This window comes from Thrips palmi, unplaced genomic scaffold (genome assembly GCF_012932325.1).
Source record: "Thrips palmi isolate BJ-2018 unplaced genomic scaffold, TpBJ-2018v1 HiC_scaffold_12, whole genome shotgun sequence".
In the NCBI taxonomy this organism is placed as follows: Eukaryota; Metazoa; Arthropoda; class Insecta; order Thysanoptera; family Thripidae; genus Thrips; species Thrips palmi.
Window position 1 is genome coordinate 7,401,738 of NW_023144623.1, and position 25,866 is coordinate 7,427,603.

The window sequence follows — 25,866 nt, forward strand, 5'->3', positions numbered from 1 at the left end:
GGACGCTGGGACGAGACAAACTAGCTGCGTTCCAGTCTCCCCCCCCCCTCTCTCTCTCTCTCTCTCTCTCTCTCTCTCTCTCTCTCTCTCTCTCTCTCTCTCTCTCTCTCTCTCTCTCCTCCCCCCTTCCCCCGCCACTTTACGAGTGGTAGAAAAGGATACAAAATTGGCGCGCTGTCAGGGCGACACATCCTAATACATCCCGGCCGCAACGGACGGACACCCCGCGTCGAACGGCGTCCCCGCGGGTTCTAATACCGACGCGTTTTGCATTTTTTGTTTACAGTGATGCGTTCTGTGTTTCTCTTGCTTGTAAAATAATTCGACAATAAACCGGCGCGGAGGGCACGGCGCCACAGCGCACTGCTCCTACCGCCGACAGCAGACCGAGAGTCGCTTTCGTCACTCTGTCTCTCTCGCACTCATGGGGCGTCCCGTACAGGTGCGAGAGAGACGGAGCGACGAAGACGACTTTTGGAATCAGCCCGCAGGTACAAGGAGCAGGTACAGTCGTCCGGAGTTTCGTTCGGAGTGTGCAAGCACAGTGCAAGCACACTGCGAGCACCGCTGCAGGCTGTGTGCACAGTGTCTGGGCCAAGTGCGCTCCTTCAAGAGTGTGCCCGAGACTTAAATACATTTTTAAAAAGTCGTTTTTTGAAAAAACATTTAAAATATTTGAAAACACTCCAGCAGATGTTGTGCGGTGAAAGAATGCACAACAAATTATGGTGGACATTTTCAGCATTTTCAGTCTGAACTTTTAGTGTGCACATGCACAGAACCACTGCAAAAAAAATAATTCCAACGCGAAATATATCCTTCGATTTTAAAACTCGGAAGAGCCGCAGTGACGTGGCGCCGACAGGTAAGCACTCAATGAGCGCGCCACCAATGGGATGGGCCCAATCGAAACTCGTTGGAAATCCGTACCAGAGTGACTCCCCCTTTTTTTCCCACTTCACCAAACTGCACCGCTGACGACGGGACAGCCGACAGCCCCTTGCCTTGCCGTTCCCGCCGTGGCCGTCCCCCGGACCGCCGACCGACCGCCGGCCGGCATTCCGAAACGGCGTCGCTCTGTCTCTCTCGCACCTGTGCGGCCGTCCCGGGACGACCCGTCGGTGCGAGAGAGACGGAGAGAGACGGCTGCGCCTTGCTGCAGTCCGGTTCACTGACCTGTCCGTGTGTCCGTGACGAGTTCTTGCCGTATTTACGAGGCAACGCGCGATGCGCAATGCGCTGCCCCACTCAAATTTTCCCGCTGACATGACATGGCGGGCTTTGGCAGCGAGACGACAGCGAGAGAGAGAGAGAGAGAGAGAGAGAGAGAGAGAGAGAGACGCGCCCCGCCGATAAGGCGACACTGTGAATGGAAATACGTCCATTTCCGCGCCTGCATCTCCAGCACAGTGTTTCAAACCTCCCACTGCGAGAGTGAGTGCAGTGCGTCGGCGGTATTTTGATACAAAATTTCACTCGCCGAGTCCCATTTAGCGACTGGAGCTCAGAACGCGTCTAGAATTTTGTCCGCTTCCGACCCACTGAGCGACGTAGACGCCGTGGCGGTCCACCGTCCCGTCGGGCACGGCTGCGTCCGGGTTGCCTACCGCACTCCACCGTAAGGGGCCATGGCGCCTGCTAGGCAACCCGAACACAGCCGCGTCTGGCGGGACGGTGCACCGCCACGGCGTCCGAGTCCGGCAACAAGTCCGAGTCCACGGCGAGCGGGCCTGAAGGGCCTCGCCCGGGTCTCTGCGGTGCCGCCGGCACTGCCTGCACTGCCTGCAGTCCACGCCACTGCGAGGAGCGTGCAGGACATGAACCCTGCACATGGCTGGCCCGGCCCGGCCCGGCCCGCCGTATTGCGAAGGACGGGTTATCTTATCGCGCGCAGCGAAACTGCAACAGACGGACTGCACTTACTCTAGAAGCCACCCAGAGCGGCGCGGACAGGGCGCGCGCGCCGTTCGAACGGCCGGAGGGCAGCCGGCAGGTTCTGTCTCTCTCGCACCCTTTCGGCGAGCCCCGCGAGTGCGACAGAGACAGAGTCTCTTCTGAATCGCTCGGCACGGCCTGCGAACGGCAAACAACGCCGCCCCAAGGACTGGCCACTTCCGCTCGTAACAGTGGCGGTGCAAGGCGCGGGGCAAGGCGCGGGGCAAGGCGCGGGGCAAGGAGGCCAGCCCTCCGACCGGCACCGCGCCCCGCCACGTCGCGCACTAACCCCAAGGCGCAGCCCAACGAGCAGCCAAAGGCGCCCAAAGGCAGCGACACGCGAGCCGCAAACTTCGTTCGTCGGTTTTAGTCATACTTTCATCCGGACTGGAACCAGCAAGAGTCACTTTGAACCCAGAGAGCGCTTGCGTCGCGGATCCACAGCGCGATGGGATGGAGCAAGTAGCAATGCTTTCCTACTTGAGTGAAGTATGGCCTTTTGCCTACCTTTAACCGGCCGAGCGTCTGACTCGGGGCCGACGCGTCACCGTCCAGCCCATGTGGCAAATCGAACAAATTGAAAAATAAGAAGACGGGAAAACTGGACCAGTGACTTGCAATCGGTATCTCAGCTTGCCATCGGCGGCCGCCCGTGCCTGCTCCAACCGCTGCTACTGCTGCAGCTACTTCTGCTGCTACTACTACTTCCACTGCGGCTGCCGCTGCTTTCCCGGTCCATAATCCGGCAGACTGGGCGGCTAAGCGGACTACAGCCTCTCCGACAGTGGTGACTCGTTTTCGAGATTGAATTTGCAGGCCAAGACGCAGTTTCGGGCCTACGAGTCCGTTGACCATGAAGGCGGGATGACACTGGTAACACTAAAGGGTTCGCCGTTGATTCCTCAACAATGTGGGTGCATACGTGTACATTTTTGAAAGCGAATCAAATTCGCCCAGTGCGTTTTTCATAACACGTTCAACCAGTCCACCTTCCGCCGTTTACTTCAAGCCTCCTCTACTTGAGCCATCAGTCTAGAAAGCAACGGCGAGACTTTTCCAACTCCGAGTCGCCAGAGGACTAACTACGTACCGGTAAAAAAAAACTGGGTGATGAAGTCATTCTGACCGACGCGCGCACACTCTGAAGGATCATGGACTTTTTGCACATAAGTACTGACGTATTGTATACGTGTAGGTTGTCTACAAATTTGTACACAAATTGGGTACAATTTCATAAAAATTTCAGCACAATATGGAAATGTTGTTCCTAATTCATGTTTTAAATTGTACATGCATATATACTCATGCACAAATGGCAGTAGTTCTGTACAATCAAAGTGCGTCATTTTGGTGTGCAGACGGCACAGAGTTAGGCTCCTCTTCGCCTCAAAGTCTGCAAAGCAGGGGCCGTTGTTGGTTATACTTGTGAAACGTCAGGAAAGGGAGGCGCTCTGTCTCTCTCGCGCCTGTAAGGGACCTGCCATGCGTGGGAGAGACGGAGCGGTGCGCGGCCGTGACCCTGGTAAAGACAACCCGTCCGCACAGAAAGTTGTAAATGCCAGACAAATGCTAGACCGGCTTGCAACTTGGGACGCCTCCATTAGCAGACAATGCACACGCAGTGCTGACGCAAGTCGCGCTGACAGCCAATCAGAGCGCGGGTTGCGAATGTGCGACCAATCAGCTTGCAGCGGGCACCACCCGTTGCCAGGCCGACCGGAACAATTTCGGGTGGTAGTGGGAACCCCTAACCCCAACTCGAGAAAGGTGCCTTACTACGCCTTGATAACGGCACGCGAAGCAATTCTGCGCTCAGAGTTTCTTCTCCAGCCGATTTCCCAGTGTGCGCCATTTGACTCTGCTCCGCCTTGTTAAGGCCACGAGAAGCAGTTTTGTGCCCAAAGTTTCCACTCCGGCGATGCTAGCTAACTGGAATGCGCCGATTGTGTGACTGGCGTCGAATTAAACGAGGCGCCTCTATCCTGTCGCAGCTTCTCGGCTCACCTTGACGCGCATCGAGTCGTCTTCGCGCCATGCGTGCGAGAGAGACAGACACACTGGCGCCACGCGCTGCCGCCAATCGCCGACTCATCGCAGTGCGACCAGCAGACCGAAAGTCGTTTACGTCGCTCTGTCTCTCTCGCACTCGTGGGGCGTCCTGCACAGGTGCGAGAGAGCGACGAGACCGAGTCCCAGAATCAGTCGGCTGCTGGCGGGCGAGCCGGCGGACAGTCAAATGGCGCGCTTTGGTGATGAGATGAAGCCTCCCGCGCGACAGTGGCTCCAAAACCTAACCTCTTTCGCCTCTGAAAGCAAGTTCTCGTTCGTGAGCCGCCGTACGGAAATGGAGATTTGTACCAGCCAATGGGAATGCACCCTCGGGGACAAAAAAGAAACGCTTCGTCTTTCCCACTTTCCATCACATCGGTACACAGACAGACAGACAGACAGACAGACAGACAGACGGATGGACAGACGGATGGACAGACGGACATGCAGACAGTTAGAGAAGGGTAGGGTCTGAAGTAGCAACATTACGAGCGGTGATACCACCAAACCTCGGGGGCGAACAGGGGAGAGAGAAAAACAGCGGCAGTGAGAGAGAGGGAGAGGTGGGGAGGGAGGGGGGACTTGTTGGCTCATGTTTTTGCTCACCCTCCACTCCTTTCTTCCCAAATGACTCGTCCCCTGATTTGGTCGTCTGCTCCAGCGGGGCTGCAGCAGCGTCGCCTCACATATGGAACGCATCGTACACTCCGCCCCAAAATAAAGCACAGCCCCACCTGCTGACTGATTCCAGGGGTCGCTTGTCTCTCTAATCTCTGTCTCCCAGAATCAGTCTACTGCGGAATGATCCGAAGGCGGACCGATTAATACCGTAAACCGTTCAATCACATTGTCTAATTAAATGTATTTGTTCGTCCCGATTGCTCAACCGGGGTAAGGTTTGCTTCTTCTGCGCGACATAACACAGTTCGCCGTATAGTAATGACCTGTCTAGTGAATATGGAGCGGCGGCGCTCAACCCGAAGGCAAACTGTGGATAAAGCGCATTCGCAGTTCCTGGGAGCGCCTCGCCGGTGGAGTGACGGATTGACGTCAAAAGTGCAGCCGTCCGTTCGGCACTGCCTTAAGCGCCTTGGACACGCGCAAGCACACTAGCGAGTCACCCTGCCGGCCAGTACAACACTGATTCCGTGGGCCGTTTCGTCAGTGTGCAGGGCCTGGCCTGGCCAGGGTCTTGACGAAGTCGCAAGCGCTTCGGCGGGCTCCGGACAAGCCGCTGAACTAACAAGGGGCCGCGGCCGGCTGCTCACCTGGGGCGCTGCTGGGGGTGTGGGGGCGGTGCAGCTTCCTGGGCACGGAGACGCTGACGGCGTCGAGGCCCACGTCGCGGTCGGAGCCGGCGCCGCCGCCGCCGCCGCCGCTGCTGCTGCCGGGCCCCGTGCCGTTGATGGAGCTGGGCGACGCGGAGGCGGACTCGCAGGACAGCGCCATGGAGTCCTGCGCGGCGGGCGTGCCCCTGCCCGCGTCCACCGAGGACGGCGACATGGGCGGCAACGCGGTGGCGTTACCGGCGAGGGGCACGGGGTGCCGCGCCTCGTCCTGGGCCTGGGCGCGGCGCAGCGCCGTCTGCAACGCCATGACGCGGCGACGCTCCGCCGTCAGGCGGCACTTGTCGCAGTCGCAGTACCGGTACTTGCAGTAGCGCTTGTGCCCCTTGAGGCCGATCTTTAGCCGGTGGTTGCGGCAGAGCGCGCAGTTCGGCGGCGTGCGCGCGTTCCCCGAGCTGCTGGGCGCCGACTCCCGCTCGCGGGCCGCCTGCGGCGTCGCGGGCCCCATGTCCAGGCTGGAGGACGACGACGACGGCTTGCCCAGGTTGAGGGCCGTGCCCTGCACGCCCTGCTCCATCACGCTCCAATCCAGTCTGAGGCCGGTGGAGTGCGCCCGGAAGTCCCGGAAGTCCACCGGTCCGCCCGTCAGCACCGAGGCTCTGGCATCCCAGGACGACGCCACGCTCGCCGCCACGGCGCCGTCTGCTGGACCACTCGCGTCGTCTGCTACCGTGTCCCCCGCCGTGGCTGCGCTCGCGCCTTCCACTGTTGCACGCGTGTTGCCTGCTGTGGCACTCGCGTCGTCTGCTGTTCCACTCGCGTCGTCTGCTCTTGCACTGTTCACTGTTGCACTCGCGTCGTCTGCTCTTGTACTTGCACTGTCCACTGTTGCACTCGCGTCGTCTGCTCTTGCACTTGCACTGTCCACTGTTCCACTCGTCTGCTACTACACTAGTGTCGTCTGCTACTACACTCGCGTCGTCTGCTGTTCCGCTAAGCGCCTGTTCGGCTGCGGCGGACTGGCCGGTCGGAGGGGGATCTATTCGTCCTCACTGCACTAATCACACACCGGTCAAAAGTTGCCGCACTTCACTGCACTGACTGCTGCACTGTTGCACTTGCACCTTGTTCGCCTGTTGCACTGACACTGCGTCCGGGCGGCAGGGCAGGGGCCGACCGCGCACAGTGTGGCGGTGCACACGCGGTGCGGCGCGGGCCGGCCGATGCGACGCGCGAGCCGTGCGGGCCGAGCCGGTGCGCGGTGCTCCGCGGTGCTTGGCGACGAGGGGCGTACACTGTACGCCGTGCGACGCTGCGACGCCGTGCAGGACTGGGTAGCCTCCTCTAGACGCTGGCGCGCTGCGAGGCTCGGCGTGGCGTGGCGGGTCTGCCGTCCGTCCCGCGTCCCGTCCCGCGCTCGATCCACTTGGCGTGGCCGTGTGGCTACACTGTGGCTGGCGCTGGCACTCCGTGCTGGCAGCCTGCTGCAGTGGCCGTGCGCCGTGCGAGCGGTGGGGGCCGGGCCGCCGGTCTGAGTCCCGTCCCCGTCCCGTCCCGCCAGTCCCCACGGACCAGCCGCCCGGCCCGCCCGGCCCGGCCCGGCCGCCCGGCGACGCCGCGCCACGCCGCCCACGCCGCCGCGCGGCGCGTGGGGCGTACGGGGCTCCTCGCCAAGCGGCGAAGCGGCCACCACCATGCCCGCCGCGGTGGGTGCCCGTCGTCGCCGGGTCGACGGCCAGGGTCTGTCCCGTACCGGGAGACTGATTCCGAGAGGCGTTTTCGTCGCTTTGTCCCTCTCGCACCTTAACTTAACGCCTTATGAGTGCCTTAGAGACAGAGCGACGAGAACGACTCTCGGAATCAGTCTGCGAGACTAAGGGGTCTTTCGATCGGGAAGCATCCGATTCGGACTGAACCGATTGAACCTAAGAAGAACCTGGGCGCGAACCCACGCCGCGCCCCACCAAGAAGACTCTTCAACTCGGCTTTCTTGTACACTGTCTTGTTTCCCGGTTGATTACGTCCGCGCTCCGTCGCTGCCAGGAAGACGTTCCCCACGACATCTCACTGGCTCGCACACACTCACACACACTCGGCATGGGGGTGGGGTGGAGGTGGAGGGGGACTCGCGGGCGTATCTCGGCGGAAGGGTAGCTGTGGTGGGGGCACAAGTGCAGTAGCGCAGCAGCGTGGCCGTCGCAGATACTCCGCGCCGATAGATGCGCGATGCGCGGCGGTACCCCGCGCCGCCTGCAGCAGGAACTGCACACTATTTCGGCACAGTCTCTCTCGCATCTGCAAGGGGACGCACCATGAGTGCTAGAGAGAGAGAGAGAGAGAGAGAGAGAGAGAGAGAGAGACGGAGCAGCGAAGACTTAACAGCGGTCATCCGACAACGACTCCGAGACACGGCATTAATTAGCACTCCCGGATTGCAGTGTGCTTGCAGTGTACTTGCAGCCGTCCGGCGGCTCTGCTTTTTGCACTCACCGCGCCGCGAACCGCGAACCTTGAACTTGAAGGAGCGGCGTGCGCTAAAAATAAGCGGCGCAGCGTGCTTCTGGAAAGCGGCGCCGGCTCACTAAACACCTAAACAGCCGACCGACCAACCAGCGGCCGCGAGTTCAAACCCCCGAGCCGCCGGTATGGCGGTGGCGGCCCTTTCCTGACCCGACGACGACGACGTCGAAAAGCCCTGGCCATCAAATGACAGCGATAAGAAGCCTATTAGCGCGGAGTTTCGCGTCACTACACCCGCTCCACCCGCACTCACTCGTGCCACAGTGTGCCACACGGCCGGCAGCCCACCCGCCGCGCGTTTTGGCGGGAAACGAGCGGCGACCGCAGCGCCGCACAGTGGACAGCCGCCTGGAAGGTGGGCTAAAAGCCACGCCTTGCCCCTGGAAGTAGGCAACGTGCTGCCTCTGCGTCGCTCTGCGTTCGCACGGCGCGACCCGCGGCTGCTGCAGCTCGCCGTACAACGCCAGGGTCTTTATGGCGCGGCGGCCAGTCGCCGACTCTGCCGGTTACAGGGCACGGTTATTGGCAAAACGTGGCGCGGCGACACACACACACACACACACACTCGCGTCGCCGCCGCCGGTCCGCTCCTGCTGCGGCCTATCAATGTTGCCACGTTGTGGAGTGGGTCGGCGACTCGCGGCGGTCCAAATCGGGCCGCGCCTGTAAGGCAAACAGGCGTAACTCGCCGGGATTATCTTCCAGAGTTGCGCGGCCTTCGTCTGGATACTACACGAGGAAAAAGCGAAGGGGAGGGGGGGGGGGTCCAGCCAGGGTGTCGCGGCCTCGGTCGCAGCAACCCGAGGCAGTGTAACGGGCCGAACCAAGTCCCACTTCGAGTCTCTGCAGTGCAGCGCTCTGCCGGCGGGGCGGCCAACTGCGAAATGTCCGCGCGCGAAACGTCCTCCGTCTAGCTCGCTTTAGCTTCGCCGCTTTGCCTGTGGCGCCCCACCAGTGCACCGTGCGAGCGCGCGCCGATCGCGCAGTTTCTCATACCCGGCGCGCGGTCCGCCGTCGTGACGGTACTGACGTAGTGACGGTGCTGGCGGGCTGGCCGAGGCTGGCCTAGGTCCCCGACTGCCGCCAGCACTGCCGCCAGCACTGCCGCCAGCGCGCTGGCGTCTTCCCCGATGGCTGCTGCGACCGCCGCGGCCGTGGCGACGCCAGAGGACGTGAGTACGGCTCGCCGTTCCCCGCGGCGCGCACCGCGAGGCACGCAGCGTCGTCGCGACGGTGTCGTGCCCTGCCGCGCCGAGTTGACGGCGTGCTTCCGTGTCCAGGACGACGGCTGGCAGCAGCACGCCGCGACGCTAAGCGCCGCCGACGAGGCGCCCCGGCCGCGACGCTCGCAGCGAGGTTATGTCGAGTCTAGGTTAGGGCCGCCAGGCCGCCAGGCGCAGAAGGAGGCCAGGCGACGATCGATCGCGGGTTCAACACCCGGCCGGGGCGGGAAAAACAAAGTGGCGAAGCCCGGCCCGCTCCCCAAACTTTCCCCGACACGTTCCGCGCCGTCCGTGCCCAGGGCCTGCATGTTGAGGCGCGCGTCGCGCTGTCGCGGCGCGCCACCCAACGAGAGCAGACAGGTTTGGCGGGACGGGCCCGCCGCCCTGGCCCAGCCCTGGCCCTGGCCTCCCCGCGCCAAGGTCACCCCTCCCCTCCCTCCCGGCTCAGCTGTTCCGCTGGCGTCGCGGGGCCCTCGGCCTCGGCCGCGTCTCGGATCCGCGCGTCCACGGCCCGCGGCCCAGCCCCGCGGCCGCCGAGCTAGGCCGCCGTTGGTCGGGTAGGTCGGAGTCCGCCCCGCCCCGCCCGACGAGTAGGCGACCCAACGTACGCGGGGCGCCGCCAAGTCAAGCCGACCGCTCTGGCAGTCCGTTGGGTTGCCTACGCCGCGGGCGCAAGCCGACAAGCTGTGCGCACCCTTCGACTCTCCGGGCGTCCGCGCGCCGTCTGTCTGTCTGTCTGTCTGTCTGTCTGTCCGTCTGTCTGTCTGTCTGTCCGTCCGTCTCCACCGGCTAATCAGCGTGCAAAACGTCGAGGAGTGCAGCATAATCCTTTTGTGTCCCGCGCGGGGGAGTTTATGTCATCGCGAAAACATTTATACACCGTGCGAGAGAGATAGCGCGGCGGCTCCGGGCGGTGCGGTGGCGCGGCGGCGGCGGCGCTTCGGCAGACAGCCGCCAGATTTGGTCGCTATCTGTCTCTGTCGCACCCCTGAGGGACGCACCACGAGTGCGAGAGAGACAGGGCGACGATCCCTCGGAATGGGGTGACTTAGACGGACCCTCCGCGATGAAGCCGCACGCTACAATCACTTCCACTCAACTGGGATTCCACTTAATGCGGCGTAATGAAAAGGCCGGGGGGGGGGAAGGCATCGGTTATGGCCGGCGGGGAGGGAGGGGGAAGGGGGCGAGTTTAAGGGCGGAACTTTTGTCCAGGCTGCCCCGCCTGACGCGCGTCGCGTCGTCGCGCCGCGGGGAACGTGAACACACACACACACACACACACACACACACACACACGGCCGAGACGCGACGGAGGACAAGTTGGCGGTCGTAATGCGCTTCCGTCCAAACATACAGATTCGCAGTCGTCCCGCGATCCTTCACCCCGCCGCCCCCCTGCGGCCGGCCGCACCTCGCGAGGCCAAACAAAGTCGCAAATAAGTTTGCAATTTTAAACTGTAGGCGGCGGCGGTGGGGTGCACTTCACGCTGCGGAACGTCGAGTCTCCTCGGCTCGTGCTGTGCGCTGAGCCACGCCGTGCTGAGCGCTTCCCAAAGCAACCTTCACCCCTGTCTAGACCAGTCTAGACGCCTTGCCCACGACGCCCACCATGGCGGCCACCATGGCGGCCACCATGGCGGCCACGACGCGCGCTTACGGGGCCAAATGAACCGTTCTGGTGTATAGATAATCGGCCGCCCCTCTCCTCTCCGCTCCCCCCTCCTCTCGCTCCGCTGCGTGACATCGTCCGGGGTCTAGACGGGGGCGTGGGCGCGCAGGGCGCTTCATGGAAGCGCCGGCAAAAGGTTGTAAGGGAGGTTGTTGCGAAGGCGGGGGCCTGTTTGCCTCGTTACCACCTTTGCCGCCAGCCTGCCTGCGGCATACGCGCCTTCCTTCCGGCTGAGGTTGGCAACCCTATCGACAGTGCCACAGACTTGGTGGTGTTCTGTACTCAGACTCGGAGGCGTGCACGTGGTATGGACTTTGGCAGTCCAAGGGTGGAAAACTGAGCGTAGACTTGGTTCTAGCAGTGTGCCGGTTCATGCCAGAAGACACTTAACTCAGAGCCTTTGTTGCCAACTTCAGAAACAAAGTCAAGACTGGCAGTTTTCGTCTACCGGCGTGGCAGCACTGCCCTTCGCAAATGGAGGGGGAGGGGTGCAGGAGCGCCATCACTGCAGTGCATAGGGTTAACGGTTTCAGTCTTGTTTTCGCTGGCGGGCGTTCTTGCGGACCGGAATGTATATATACGAGACAGCCAGTCAAGTGTGGTCCGTCCGACTTATAGAAATCGCCGCCCGCTGGCTCTCTCACTCACACACTCACACACACAAGAACACACACACGAACACAAACATACTAGCACACAAAGCATTCACACACACGCGCGTGCGTTGGTGTGTCTGTGTGCGTCTGGGCGGTACGACGCGGTACTTTTTACGACGCGTCGTAGCGGTGGGTGAATACCGATGTAAGGCGCAACGACGCCTCGCCAGCGGACTGTCTCTCTGTCTCTCTCGCACTCATGGGTCGTCCCGTATGGGTGCGAGGGAGACGGAGCGACGAAAACGGCTCTCGGAACCGAGTCTCACAGCCTCGCACGCCGGCCGGCGAGGGCACTGTAGTCGAAGAGCGCGTCCTCGCTGCGTCCCTCTCGCACCTCCACGGCACCGCCCCGCGAGTGCGAGAGAGACAGAGCGAGAGAGCCCTGTTCGCAAGCAGCCTCTGCTGCGTCGTCTTGAGACTTCTGTCAGTGACGCAAGTCACGGCGAAATACGACCCGGACGTGAGCGGGATTCGAACCCCGACCCCGCCGGCCCTCGCGGGGTGTCGGGGCTGGTGGCGCACGCGAAACGAAAGGGATACACGCCGCTCCGCGAGCAAGGCGCCATCCACGCGGGAAAAGCGGGAAAGGGCGAATTAAGGGGACGGCGCGCCGTAGTGCAGCAGTGTGCCTGCGCTGGGCCCCACCGAGGCCCCACAGTGGAGGGGGCGAGAAGAGTGCGGAAGGCCGAGAAAGGGCGCCGGCTGCACGCTGATTCCCCACAGCTCTGTCGCTGTCTCTCTCGCACCCCTTCGGGACGCCCCACGAGTGCGAGAGAGACAGAGCGACAAGTTCGGAAGCAGTCTGCCGGTTTACGACTGGTGGCGCGGCGGGGCCGGCCGGCGAGGCTGGCGGGGCTGGGGGCTGTCCTGTCCAGCAGACTGATTCCGAGAGTCGTCGCTCTGTCTCTCTCGCACGTGAACGGGGCGCCCATGAGTGCGAGAGAGACAGAGCGAGACAACGACTCTCCGTCTTCAGCACGGACTGCCGCAGTTGCACTTCACTCTTCCCTTGCCGCGACAGTCGTCCTCTCGGGGGAGTGCAGATCGCGAACGGGCACCGCCAGGGGGCGCCCCGGGCGGCGACGTGACCGCGCAGGCCGCGCGCGCACCCCACAGTCCAAGATCTCCATGTAGGTGTAGGACTCTACGGCACTCTGGGGGACGCACCCCTTGTCCAGGTGCTGACTTGGTGTCGGCGGGTGTCTTAGAGACTAGAATCGGTGGTGGCGCGACGACGACGACGACGATGACGGCGACATCGGCAGCGGAGCGAAGCGCGCAGGGACAGAGACGTCAGTGACGTCACCGACGCCACGGCGAGAGGGTCGAGCGGGCGAAGGGCGAGGCAGGGCGGAGCGAAGGGACGGGGTTGCAAAAGTGACCCGTTTAGCTCCCTGCACCGCCACTGCGCCAACACCGCCAACAGCTCACACTTTTAAGATCTCTACTTTCCCCGCTTCGCCCCTTCGCCCCCCTCGCCCCGCTCACGATCATAAACACGGAGTCTTTGTCGCCGGGCGAGTTACTGCGCCATCCCCGCTGACCCCCCACCCCCTTCCCCACCCCCCTTCGTCAGAGAGTGCAGGCTGCACTGCCATGGCACTGCGGGCGCGTGGTGGGATTTGGGAGTGAGTCCTATAAAGTCCCAACGCAGCGCCTTAGCGCCCTTGCTCGTTCCGGGGGCCGTCCGTAAAAAGGCCTGCGTCGCCTGCGCCGCCAAAGAATACACATTTCGACCCAAGAGGTTTGCGAGAAGTGGACGTGGACCCTCGACTATGGTTTGGGGATTTAGTTCTTGTGAAAACTGCATTAGCCACCCACCCAAGCGATTCCGAATTGTCGTATCGCCTCTCTGTCTCTTTCGCACCCCTTGCGGAGTGGATCCATGAGTGCGAGAGAGACGATGCAGCCAAAGTAGCGCTTTTATCCGCCCGGTTCCTCTCGGCTGCTCTCATTGCTGGTCTTGCCGCAATAAACCCGATGCACTTAGCGACCGACCCTTTTGCCCGCAGCTCGCTGTTGTGATTCCTGCGGTCTCCGACCAACGACACCTCTTTCGACATTTTTTCCTCCCCTCCAGTTTATAGTGCTGCCCGGATTACACCTCTTAATCGCTGGCTTTTAATCTCGGGTCAACTGGGATTGCCGCCCTGCGGGAGGGAGGGGGTGAGCGGGTGCGCGCGCCGCCCGTCCTCTTGCATGCAAATGAGGCTTCATTGAAACTCCGTCTCGCCCACTCCACTCCCCCGCAACAAACTGTCGGCCCGCGTCAGCGTCAGGTGCAACTTTACCGGAAGGACCACAAAAACTACTGTACGGAAAAGAAGGACACCGTTTTTTCTCCGTTTTTCTTTTTTCGTCACTCGCGTTTTAACGTCTCATCCTTGACGACCCGGGGCAGTCCATATATAAGTAAGAGGTTAAAGAGGCGCTCCATTCACGATTTGACACACGGACTTGAATGGGTTCCCCCTCCCTCCGCCCTGCACTATGAGGACCGCGTTCGGGGAACGTCCTCGTCATAGGGGGCGGTGCTGCTGCTGTGAGCACACTGGAAGTGGGACGAGTGGAACACACCCCTCCGCTCGTAAACCCGGTCATAATGTCGATTTTCGATCCCTAAATCATGCCGGCCAACAGTCAAAGCGGGACAGGTAAGGCCGAAGCCGAACGACTTATAATAAGATTTTTTCACAACCGGGGCACGTTAAGAGTTTATTCGGGAAGGCGGCGGGCCGTGGGACGGGTCAAGAGAAGGCAAGGCGAGGGGACTCGGGGGTGGACGCCGCATTACAGTGGACGAGGCAACCCCTCCGCGGCCATAAAGCTCGTCGTCTTGTCTCTCTCGCACGCGTGGCGCGCTGCGGAAGGGTGTGAGAGAGACAGAGACATCGCGAACCCCTCGTTAGCTGGAGTGGCTCCTTTATGGATTTTCCCACGTGCGAATAAGCGCAGCGCTTGAGCCACTTAGGGGAAGTCGGCGCCCCGCTGTGGCTGCCAAACCGAACCGAAGCCCCACTCTCAGTGTAGTGCCAATAATTCGCGAGGCCTGCTCAGGGCGATCTGAGAGCCCTGCGGTGCAATCGCATGCCTTTTCCGAAATCCTGGTGGAACATCCCCCGTAGGAGGTGACGGCTCCTTGACTCGGGTGATCCGACTGACAGCAAATTGGCAGTCCATAATCCGGACTACCAGAGTGCTTCCGCTGCTGGTAGGCAACATTCAGCTGCATCCCCCACGCCCTGGTCCTTGTCCCTTAAACCCTCCGCTAATCCGGCGGCCATACCCCTCGCGCCGAGAGACCTTCGACGGCGATACTCCGCGCTGAGAGACCTAAACCAACCCGAGCATCCCGCCGCCTCTACTCCTTTCGACGAAAATTTTACGACCCTGCGCTCGGCGATACCCCTCGCCTGCGCGGCGACTCTGCCCGCTCTGCCCGCTCCCGCGTCGAGACTCCACGCCGTGGGCACGTCTCTACTCCACGCGGCGATACTCCGCGCCCCGTGACTGAACTGTTGCACTCCCCCTCACCCCTTTTTCGCCGGCACGGCAGCAACAGCTGGCCGGGCCGGGCGCGCCGCGAACCCACGCAACTGCGCGCCGGGCCCCGTGCAGTTAGGCCCTTGTCGTCGGGGCGCGCGACGCGACGCGGCCAGACGGACCGTTTAGCTACAATGTAGCAGCCGCGCCGCGCCGCCTCGCCGCCGCACTCGGCTACTGCCTGCGCAACATAATAAACACATGTCCATCACTTGTTCTGAGGTGAGCGCCGCAGCCCGGCCGGCGGGGAAAGGGGGGGGGGGGGGTAGAGGAAGGGAGGGTGAAGGGGGAGGGAAGAGGAGAAAAACACACACTGTCCGTAATTCCAGTTATCTCACGAAAAAGGATGGCACTGCTTACATTGTCGAAATAAGCGGCTCGCTCTCGGCTGCCCTCGGTTGAAATTGACTTCTTAAAACCGCTACAATAAATGAGCATGTTTCTTTCACGTTTTCGGGGGGAAAATAAACTGGACAGTAAGACAATGCTGCTTTGAGCAATTTTCACATGTGACAAATTTTTCATGGGGGTTGAGGAAAGCACAACAGAGCCGGGACGCTGGCAGGGAATGACCAGAGGACGGCCAGGCCCAGAAGAAGGTCGAGAAAGAGAGAGGGGGGCGGGGAGGGGGGTACTCTGGTGGATGGTACGTACACCCTTTGGGTAGTGCCGATCCAGCCGGGGCCCTCGGGGTACCCGCCGGCGGTACCCAGGCGGCGGCGCCGCGAGCACAAGTCGCTGTTGACTCGGCTACGCCCCGCGCCCCGCCCCGCGCCACGCCCCGCCACGCCCCGCCACGCCGCGGGCACAACAGAACGCAAACTATTAACCTCCCCCTTGCCGCTGCAGTCCCGCCATCATCTGCCTTGTGCAAGAATGTTGCACCCAGTTCTTGGTAATAGGTTGCAACTAAGTCCGCGACTGTGCGGTGCGGTGCGCCACTGCCCAGTGCCTTGCCCCGCCTCGCCCTGCCTTCTCTTGTCAGTGTAGTGCCCTGCCGCCGCTCCGCCGGGCCGGACAGATATCCGCAAATACCCCCGGACTTGTCTGGACGCCGATCATCATCTGCGGCGCCAACGCCCACACTGGCAGCCGCGGCACGGCGCCCCCAAAAAAAAGGGAGGAGGGATTCGAACCAGGGCCAGGGGCTGGATTGGTCCGTCCACCGAGTTAGCTCCAGCAGGCGGGGGTGGAGAGGGGCCCGTGGACCGCAGTGGCAGGTGGCGGTGGTGGTGGTGGAGGGAGGGGGGGGTGCGAAGTGCGTGAAGAACGCGCACTGACCTGATGACGGTAATAGCGGCAATCGTGGGCCGCGTGCTGGACTGATTGAAACGGCTGCAGGTAAAGGTAAACTACCTGCCGACAAACAGAGGGAAAGGGTGAGCTCCTCACCTCCCCCTCCACACTCACAGTCTCACAGACAGACAGACAGACAGACACACACACAGACACACACACACACACACACACACACACACACGACACATTAATTGAGCGGTCCGCAACATAGTAAGGAATAGTGGCTTTGTTGGTGCAGATAATGGCCGCACCGCATGCACGGAGCGGGGCGTTGCGGTGACCGCGCGCGCACCGTGAAAAAAAAAATTGTTTTTCGGAGCGACATTGTCAGTTTGCCGCAACATAGTGTCCGTAAAAAATGGAAAAAAAATATGACGCTTTTAAAATTTAGTTTTATGGTGGTTGGCGTTTTAAAATAAGAGGCTTTTGGTCGTATTTTTTAAAAAAAGAAATAATACAGTATTATAGTTGAATATTGTAACACACAGCCAGTCTGTTGTGGTTTTCTTCTTCTGACAGTCTCGTAGTCATGCGATTTGAACGGGATGAAGGGACGCGTGAGACCGTTCAGACATTCCATCGGCGCTTTTGAAAAAAAACTGACAACGCCACCAACCAACTTTTTTAAAAAATAAAGAATCGCCGAAAAAAAGGCCTGTGTTCGAACCTGGGTGTCGCGTTAATATTTCGTGTCGTGCTCGGAGGTGTCAAGGCATGGCCAGGGGACCCCTCCCGGTTGCCATCCCGCGGCCCGGTCCGCGTGCCGCAGGACTGCGGGACCCGGTCGAGGCCACGTGACGTCACGGCCCGGAATTTGCATGCAACAATGAGATACATTCTAACTGCGGCTCGCCGCGGCGCGGCACGGCACGGCGCGGTGGCTCGCGTGTGTTCCGGTCGGGATGCGGCCCTCATTTAGCGCGGAATCTCACGCGCAGGGCACGGCGCGGCACGATATGCCACGGCAAGGACAGGGCAGGGAAGTCCACAGTCCAGGGAGAAGTTCTTCGTGTGACTAGGTGTGACTGTCAGTTGTCGGTTGCTTGGCGGTTCGCTTTGGGCGTCGATTGGGCTTACCTGGGGGTGAATGGCGTCAGAAGGTGGTTGACAGTGTAATCCGAGTAATCCACAATGCACTGGCACTCACGGCACTGTCGGTCACTACCACAGACACGCGCACGCACTGACAGCGAGCGGCACCTGGCACTCTCACATCGCGGACCCTCCGACGCGTACCTGGGTCCGGGCAAACCCCTGAGGTGAGGGCAGCAACATCGTGCAGGCCCACGGCGCAGGCCCTTACCGGTGGGCGTCCTCGTCGTCGTGGACCTCGACGCCGTGCGCCCCTTCGTCGCGAACGTGCACATCGCGGACGTGCCCGGCGCGGACGTCCGACCGGCGCGACGGCGGCAGTTCGACTTGCGGCCCTCCAGCAGCGCCGCGCCGGGAGAGAGCGCGCCCCGCCGCCCCGCCCCGCCGCCCCGCCCCGCCGCGCCGCGAAGCAGCTGGTGCCCCCTCCGCCGCCGCGCACCCCACCCCGCCCCGCCGCGCCGCCACGCCGGTCGCCGCTACAACAAAGTACCTCTTGGTCCTGTCCGCCCTGGCCGGGCCGGGCCGGCCGGCCGGCCGCCGCGATCATAACACTGTTGTTCAAGTGTTTTGCGGCAAAGGAGTGGGGACGGACCGCATGCGCGTCCTCCAAATAGGCTATATTTCACTGGCACAGGAGTCATCCGACTTAATTCCTCAATCACCACACACACGGACACACACAGCTGCAACTTTGTTGCACACCGCCGCTGGCCGCGAGCGGCACGCGGCGCGGGCAGGGCCTCGCCGCCGAGGGTACTCCCGTCGTCGGCGTCCTCGCGAGCTCTCGGGGTCCGCGACGGCCATCGCGGACTTCGCGGCCACCACGGCGACGTGCGGGGGCGGATCCAGAAGGAGAGGGGGCGGGAAGGATGCTACCTGATTCGCCGCTGCGTGCCTCGCACTCACGTGGCCGTTCTTCAGGGGTGCGACAGAGACAAATAAAAAGCCGAGAGCGTTGTTCGGAATGAGACTGCGCAGGGCGGCGCAGGGGATGGGGAATGACTCATGTCGTGACAGGTTCGGTTTCGTCCGTTCGTCCCCACGCTAACAACGGACAACAATGTATCTCACCGCCGCCCGGCCCGGCCGGCCCGCCACCCCCAGAAGTACGACGGCCTGGTTGCGGGACGGGCAGGCAGGGCCGCCGACGGGACGCCCCCCTCCCCTGTGCCGATGGCCGGCCGCGGCACGCGCGAATGTAGGGGCGGACGCAGTGAAGGGGGGAGGGCTCTGAATGTGCGTCTACATTGTATTTCGTGGCTTGTGCCCCTCCCCTCCCCTCCCTCTCCCCACCCTCGCCTGGACAGCATTGCCGAAAGTCTGGCCGGTGCCGGGCGCTCCGAACGCTCGAGCCAAGGTCACTTTGATGACTTTGTTTCACCTTTCCGGTATTGTTCGTCCTGTTTTGAGAGAACAGGGGGAGCACGCCAAACTTTCCTGGCGGACCGGGATCTTGGTCAGATTGGTTACAATTCTTCTAATCCAACTTGCACAGCAACAGGCCGTTCTGTAGCTCCAGGGCGGTACCAGACCTGAGGGGGGCATTGGAACATTCCCCCCCCCCTTTTCCCGCAGCCACGACCGTGTGTGCAGGCGAGAGGAGTGCTGACGTTAGAAAAAAATGTTCAAAAACTAAAATGTTTCCGTTTTGCCTCCATGCCACTTTTTGTTCGAGTTCCGTGAGCGCTCTGCGCCGCTCTGCCTGGGAGTGTACCAGTGTAGCACACCATCAGGCTTGCGTTTGCATTTCAGGAAACGCCATCATCCGCAGGTCGCCGCTGTGACGTCCAAATAACTAACATTGTTGCATCGTGCTTGTTGTGGCAAAGACTGCAAACCCGTAAAAAAAGGAGGAGGGAGGGAGGGAGAAAGAGCATGGAGAGAGAGAGAGAGAGAGAGAGAGAGAGAGAGAGAGAGAGAGAGCGGGAAAAAAAGATGGGACCACTCCACTCGGTCCGTCTGTGGTGGCGAAGTCGAGTCCGGGGCCCGTAAAATTTGGAGCAAAGAGGGAAGAATGCTGGCCAGCCTGAGGGAGGTGTGACAACGGCCGAAAGAAAAAACTCTGCGTGAAAATAAAGAGGACGAGAAAACGCTGTCCTTCCGAAATGGACCTAGGCCGAGGGGCACGGAGAAACCTACACACACTCGACACAGGAAAACGAGACGCCTTTTATTTTCCAGTGTGCTATGCAAATTAAAATAAATGCTCGCGATGGACCGACTCGTTGAGAGGAGTGAGGGGGAGGGGGAAGTCCGAAGCGGCCAACGCCGAATGACGCAGACAAACACGAACGGCCTTTACAATGTTATGAATCGCACTGCTTCGCCCTGCTTCGCATTGCATCGCCACTGCAATGAAACGCAACGGGCAGGCGGGGCGGGGCGGGGCGGGGCGGGGCCCAAGGAGGCGGCAACACGCCACCGCAAAAGCAGCAAAGCGGCACGGCCGGCACGGCACTGCAAAGGTGCCAAACTAGCCGCTTTACGGCACGTCGTCGACGACAAGGCCCGAGTCGCAATCTGATACACTTTTACCTTTCGCCCTTCTTTATTCGGCCGCGGATGACATTTTGACGCTCTCCCTCACGCGGACGGAGAGAGAGAGAGAGAGAGAGAGAGAGGGGGGGGGGGGTGCGTTCGGGAGGACGAGATATGGCAACAGGAAAACCAGCAGCCGCGAGAGTCTGTTCGCCTGTCCCAACAAAGTTGTTCACGATGGAGGTAGGAAGGGCGTGCAGGGGCAGCGGGGCAGCGCGGAGCAGCAGACGTACTGACAGGATCTCTCCCCGGCCAGCAGACTGACGCCGAGAGTCACCCCGTCTCTCTCGCACTCGTGGGGCGCCTCGTATGGGGGCGACAGAGAGACGAAAACGACTCTCGGAATCAGTGTGCAGCACGGCGAGGCGGCAGCGCGGCCACGGAGCGGCGCAGCAGTCTCCGCCATGCTCCGCGCGCCGCCGCGGCCGCCGCGCCGCCCGGGCAACATAGTCACAGTTTCAACACGGCGGTAGTGGGCACGGCACGGCGTGGCGTGGCGTGGCCGGGCGTAGCATCGCACATAAGGGTATAATAAGCGAACGGTTCGCGATGGCAACTGCAACATTCTGGTGGCGCCGCGTGGCCGCGGCGCGGCGGCCCCGGCGCCGCGCCAAGTGTTCTTTGAAAGGTAACTTTGTATCGGCCGCGCCGCGCCGTGTCGAGCCGCGCCGCGCCGCGCCGCGCCGGGCCTGAAAGCTGTTATCAGAGCCGACTGCAACACCGCCACCTGGTCGCGCGGAGCCAGTCGGCCAGCCGGACAGTCGGCCGGCCAGACCGACTGTTTGACTGCGGAGTGGTCGTTGCAAAGTCAAAGTCAAGCAGGAGAGGAGAGCGAGCGAGCCGCGACAATGCAGGGCCGACGCCAGGCCGACGCCACGCGCGGGGTCACGCCCCGTCACGCCCCGTCACGCCACGCCCGGCTGCTACTTTGTTTGAGGCAGGCGGGCGATGGCGATAGCGGCGGGGCGAACGGGAAAGAACCAGTTAAAGAAAGAAACCCAAAAAGAAACCTTAAAACAGATAATAAAAACGAAACAGGAGTACATTATCTTCCGACTGAAGACACGACGTCTCAAAATTAACGTCCCGTCAAGCAAAAACCCATATGGAAATTTGAACATTCGAAAGGTCATAACTTTTGGTAGTAGTCCCACTGTTGTTTGTGAATTTACTGAGGAAATTCATCCGTTGGTCAAGTTCCCAGCAGACTGCCACCATACAGGCCGGGGTCGGGGGCAGGTGGTTGGGCAGGGCCAGCCGGGCTGGCGGGGTGCAGCAGGTCCCTTGGAGACTGAGACTGAATCCATTTCCTGTCGTCATCGAGTCCACAATGCAGGTGGGGATGGGCTCTCCGACTGGCCCGCCGGGCCCTGCCCCTCCCGGCCCCGCCGCGCCCCGCCCCGCCACTCGGTTCAGATTTACGCGCGTTTTTAAAGCTCGCTCTCATATTCTGGTTGTGCGCGGTCACTTACAATGTTGGCTGCTACCCGGCCGCGCACCGCACCGCGCCGCACTCTCCGCGCTAACGCACGCAACATAGTCGCAATTTGGCGCGGAGGAGAGAGGGAGAGAGGGAGAGAGGGAGAGAGAGAGAGAGAGAGAGAGCAGAAGTGGAGGGAGACAGCGGCACAAAGCGCCTGCGAGGTGGGCCACCGAGACATCCGAGTCTTGCAGTGTTGCCTACCCTCTCCGCCGCAGGCGCCGTCCAAGCCGCCGTGGACGGGATACCTAAATCGGATCGTCCCTACGCCGCGACGGAGCAACCACACTAGCAGTGCGCCGTCACCGCTAGAGTTTTGGGCGCCTCCACCGGTCTTCTGGCCCACTGTGCGACGCGGCCTTATGTGAATGTTCGGCCCGTCTCTGCGCAGGAGCCCGTGTCCATCGAGTGCCTGCCCGAGGAGCTGCTGCTGCACGTGTTCTCGCTGCTGCCGCTCGAGGACCTGGTGTGCCGGGCGGCCAGGGTGTGCGTCGACTGGCGGCGCCTGGCGTACGACGACTCGCTGTGGGCCGACGCCGAGCTGCGCTACACCCGGGACACGCAGGTACCACCGTGCGGCGATACCCCGCGCTGCGCCGACTTTGCGTCTTCGAGCGCGGCGTATTGACGGTCGGCTGGGCCGGGCGGGCGCCGGTATACTGTCAGCGCCTTAGCAGCGCCGCTTATTTCAAGCCCGCTGAAAAAAAATACTCAAAATGACGCAAAATGGCACCGAAAACACCGAGGGGTCAACCACTCTGGTAATCATGTGTTTTTTGCGGGTTTTTTGAAGCGGTTTTTCATCGTTGCAGGATGACTTCGTGCAGGTGCTCCTCCGCGCGCCCTCGCTGCGCTACCTGGACTACTCCGGCTACACGTGCGACATGCCCGAACCAGTGGCGGCGGCCCTCTGCAGCGGCGTGCAGCGCGTCCGCGAGCTCTACCTGCAGACCACCAACAAGGTTGGTCATCGACAAAGCGTCCGACCAATCGAAAGAAACCGATAAATCGCAGTCAATTTGACAGATTAAAAATTGCAAAGTGATTTAACAAAACTTGAACCTAAAGCTAAAACTACGGAAAAATACGCTTAATCGAAAATTTGTCAAACCTCTGATTACCGTAATACTAATTGAGGGTTTGAACCGTTCGATTATCGAAAGTAATCTCGGTTACCTTCGATTAGTCGATTAATAGCCCCTCTTCCGCACCGCAGATCGACGGCGCCGTCATCCAGCGGATCCTGCTCCACTTCAAGGACCACCTCCAGACGCTCACGCTGTTCGTCAACTCGAACCTCGCCACCTGCACGCCGAAGACGACCGCGCAGCAGGTGGGCCAACTGCCAGGCAGTTTGGGAGCAAAGTTGGTCAAAAAGTGGTCGAATCTCGGAAATTTGCTGATTTTGCTGACTTTGGGCGGCCACTGTGTCCAATCTAGTCGCCGCAAAAGGCCTCCCTCGACGTCCTAGTACTCTTAAGACCCTACTCTTTCATGCCCTGTATCGGGAGGACGTTGACCACAACGATTTTGGCTTTGACCGCAACGATTTTCCGACCAACTTGGTCAAAAAGTGGTCGAATCTCGTAAATTTGCTGATTTTGCTGACTTTGGGCGGCCACTGCGTCCCATCTAGTCACCGTAAAAGGCCTCCCTCGACGTCCTAGTACTCTTAAGACCCTACTCTTTCATGCCCTGTATCGGGAGGACGTTGACCACAACGATTTTGGCTTTGACCGCAACGATTTTCCGACCAACTTGGTCAAAAAGTGGCGCATCGTAGGTTAGATTCTCTGCGATGGGACTCATGTCGATTGGGGGTCGCAGGGCTCCGACGGCGAGGCGGCTGCCAGCTCGGGCGGGGCGGCCGCCCAGCAGAGCCAGGACCTGGAGTTCCTGTCCGTGGTCGGGCAGCTGGCCGCGCTGCAGACGCTGGTCCTGAAGGGCGCGTGGCGCTGCCTGGCCAAGCACGCCGACGTGGGGCTGGGCTGCCCCGCACTGTGCCGCCTCGACATCAGCGGCCTCAGCACCGACTTCTTCGACGAGCACGAGTGCCCCTTCTTCGTGGCCCTGCTGCGCCACAAGCGCGCCCTGCTGCAGGCCGTCAGCCTCAACGGCTGCTACATCCACCCCAGCCTGCTCATCGAGGTGTCCAAGGTGCGCGTCGTGGACACACACACAGACACACACACCTTCTTCCCCGTATCCGCTTCTGCGTCACATTCGTTCCCTCCCCTGTCACTTCCCATGTCACTCCCCCTGTCACACCCCCAAGGGCCATAGATTGAACCAGCAAAATGACCCCTGCCCCGGGCATGCCCCCAGCTGCAGGCGCTCAAGTCCATCACCACGCCGCTGGCCACGCTGCACGTCATCGAGCACATCGAGAGCCTGGAGTCGCTGCACATCCAGGGCGTGGGGCGCGGCGACGGCGTCACCATCATGCAGGAGGTGGCCGCCTTCATGGCCACCTGCCCGCGCTTCGCCACCATCAAGGAGCTCGTCCTGGAGGACCTGAGCGACTACAGCAACTTCATGGCGCCGGCGCTGGCGGCGAGCTGCGGCAGCCTGGAGACGCTCATCGTGTCGCCGGGGACGTGGCTGGACGCGCACGGCCTGGCCGAGCTGACGCGCAGCCTGCGGTCGCTACGCCACCTGGCGGTGCGCGGCAGCACCACGCTCGGCCTGCGCCACCTGCAGGTCAGTGGCGGATCCAGCGGTCAAAACCCCCCAGGCCCAGAGTCGCTGAGCGGGACTCGAACCAATGGATTCCTCGTTCGGAGAGCAATCCATTGGTGGGGTCACACGCTCGGTTCGAGTCCCATTTAGCGACTCTGGAGCTCAAAACGCGTCTAGAGTTTTGGCCCCCTCCACAAAGTCCTTCTGCAGGTGCTGCCGAGACACGTGCCGGGGCTGCAGCTGCTCGACGTGCGGGGCTGCTTCCGCGGCCAGGGCGTGCCGCCGCGAGTGCTGCGCCGCCTGCGCAGGGGACTGCCCTGCCTGCGTGTCCGCTGCGACCCCTACAGGTGGGGCCGCGTGACGTCACCATAAGTCTCAAAGTCGGGAAGTTGTTTCCTACTGAAACTCGACCTACTTTCACCGAAACACTTATCTTCACCGCCACAGGCCCTCGTCGAGCGGCGCCCCCGACCCCGGCGCCCACGTCTTCCACGCCTCGCAGGTGGCCGACGACCTCTCCAGCACCGACCCCAGCTCCGACGAGGACGACGCCAAGGGCTGAACCGCTGGAGTGGCTGGAGTGGAGCCACGCGCCGTGAATCTTACTGTGATGTGGATGAAGGAAGGGGGAGAAGGGGAGGGGAAGGGGAGGGGGGATGCGACTGATAGTGCTAATGACTTCATGGTGCCTATGACGTCTACAATTTGTGTGTATTCCTTTCGGCTGAGCTGCAGCCACAGGGTATGTGAAATTGAATGTCTTAAGTAACGAGTTGTAATAAGAGATGTGATAAAACGTTTTAGAAACAGGGTTTTCTTCGTACTTTCCCCAAATAGAACTCTGCGGTGCGTGTCGTGTCGGCCGCATCCGCTGCCGCTGTTCGTCTTCGTCGGAACGCGACGCGCAACGCGACGCAACGCGACGGGACGCCTTTTTGCATCACACCGATTCCTCGCATCGCGTCCGTCGCTCCGTCTTCGTCGCACTCGCTGCACTCGCGCGGCGTGCCGCGAGGGCGCGAGAGAGACAGAGCGACGACACCCTGCTGGGAATGAGCGCGCCCGGCGCCGCCGCTCTCCGCGCCAGTGACTCTCAGTGTAGTGCCTCTCGCGCACCGGGCCCCTGCAGGCCCCGACAGCACCGGGCGTGCGCGCTGGCACCGCGCTGCACGCCGCGCAAGGTCAGGTAGGTCGGGGCGAGCCACCGGTGTCTTCATCAAACACACTTGTGTCGATGTGCCCGGCCGAGCCGCTGGCCTGCCGCCTGCCTGCCGCCCCGGACCGCCCAGTGCACTGTCTCGCCGCGCCGCGCCGGCACGCCCATGACCGGGACCGCCGCCGTCCGCGCCGCCGCATTTCTCATCCTGCAGACTGAGTCCTTTTCCTCGCAGTGTGTCTCTCGCGCACTCACGGGGCGCCCCGTGTAGGTGCGAGAGCGACAGCGCGACGACGCGATCCTTCGGCGGCAGGCGGATGGTGATGCTGCCGTTGTCGCGGTGCTCGCCGTGACCTTATCGCGCTGATTAATCGTTATCACGGAGCCGCGCCGCGGTCGAGGACGCCGCCGTGGTCGCGGACGCCACGCCGCCGTGCCGGTCGCGGCCATGTGCGCGGCGGCCTCGGCGCCAGCCAGTGCGCGCGCCGCCACGGCCGCGTGAGGGCCGCGAGGGCCGCAACGCCCTCCAAGAAGGGCCCCGCGAGGACGCCGTCGGCCCCAGGACGGGCCGCCCGGCGAAGGGCCCCAGAGGAAGCACAGCCACTCACCCGCAGAAACCTCTACGCACCGGCCATGGGACCACACACAGGTACGCGTCCTGGACAAGTCTGCAAAGAGTCATGGTTGTTGTTGTTGTTGTTTGTTGTCATTGTTCTTGTTGCTGCTGCTGCTTTGAGT

The 25,866-nt window shown here is 61.8% G+C and overlaps 2 protein-coding genes across 2 annotated transcripts in view; one reads left to right on the plus strand and one right to left on the minus strand.

The window, feature by feature from the left end:
- The window catches only part of LOC117640505 (doublesex- and mab-3-related transcription factor A2), a gene marked incomplete at both ends in the record, with an annotated part of 62,974 nt that extends 56,761 nt beyond the window's left edge, over positions 1–6,213 (minus strand). Inside the window, one exon of the mRNA XM_034377025.1 lies at positions 5,253–6,213. Coding sequence (XP_034232916.1) covers positions 5,253–6,213 — 961 coding nt within the window. The remainder of the gene's footprint in view (positions 1–5,252) is intronic.
- Positions 6,214–8,415: 2,202 nt separating this feature from the next.
- Positions 8,416–24,779, plus strand: LOC117640548. Its single transcript, XM_034377082.1, has 8 exons — positions 8,416–8,962; positions 21,685–21,858; positions 22,106–22,255; positions 22,510–22,626; positions 23,121–23,450; positions 23,619–23,993; positions 24,183–24,319; positions 24,420–24,779. The coding sequence occupies exons 1-8, from the start codon at positions 8,921–8,923 to the stop codon at positions 24,532–24,534; spliced, it is 1,440 nt and encodes a 479-aa protein (XP_034232973.1). The 5' UTR covers positions 8,416–8,920; the 3' UTR covers positions 24,535–24,779.
- Positions 24,780–25,866: the final 1,087 nt, after the last annotated feature.

Coding starts and splice junctions, on each gene's coding strand:
- LOC117640548 (XM_034377082.1), top strand. CDS start 8,921: ATGGCTGCTGCGACCGCCGCGGCCGTGGCGACGCCAGAGGAC. Junction 21,859..22,105: donor GCTACACCCGGGACACGCAG/GTACCACCGTGC, acceptor TCATCGTTGCAG/GATGACTTCGTGCAGGTGCT. Junction 23,451..23,618: donor TGCTCATCGAGGTGTCCAAG/GTGCGCGTCGTG, acceptor GCATGCCCCCAG/CTGCAGGCGCTCAAGTCCAT.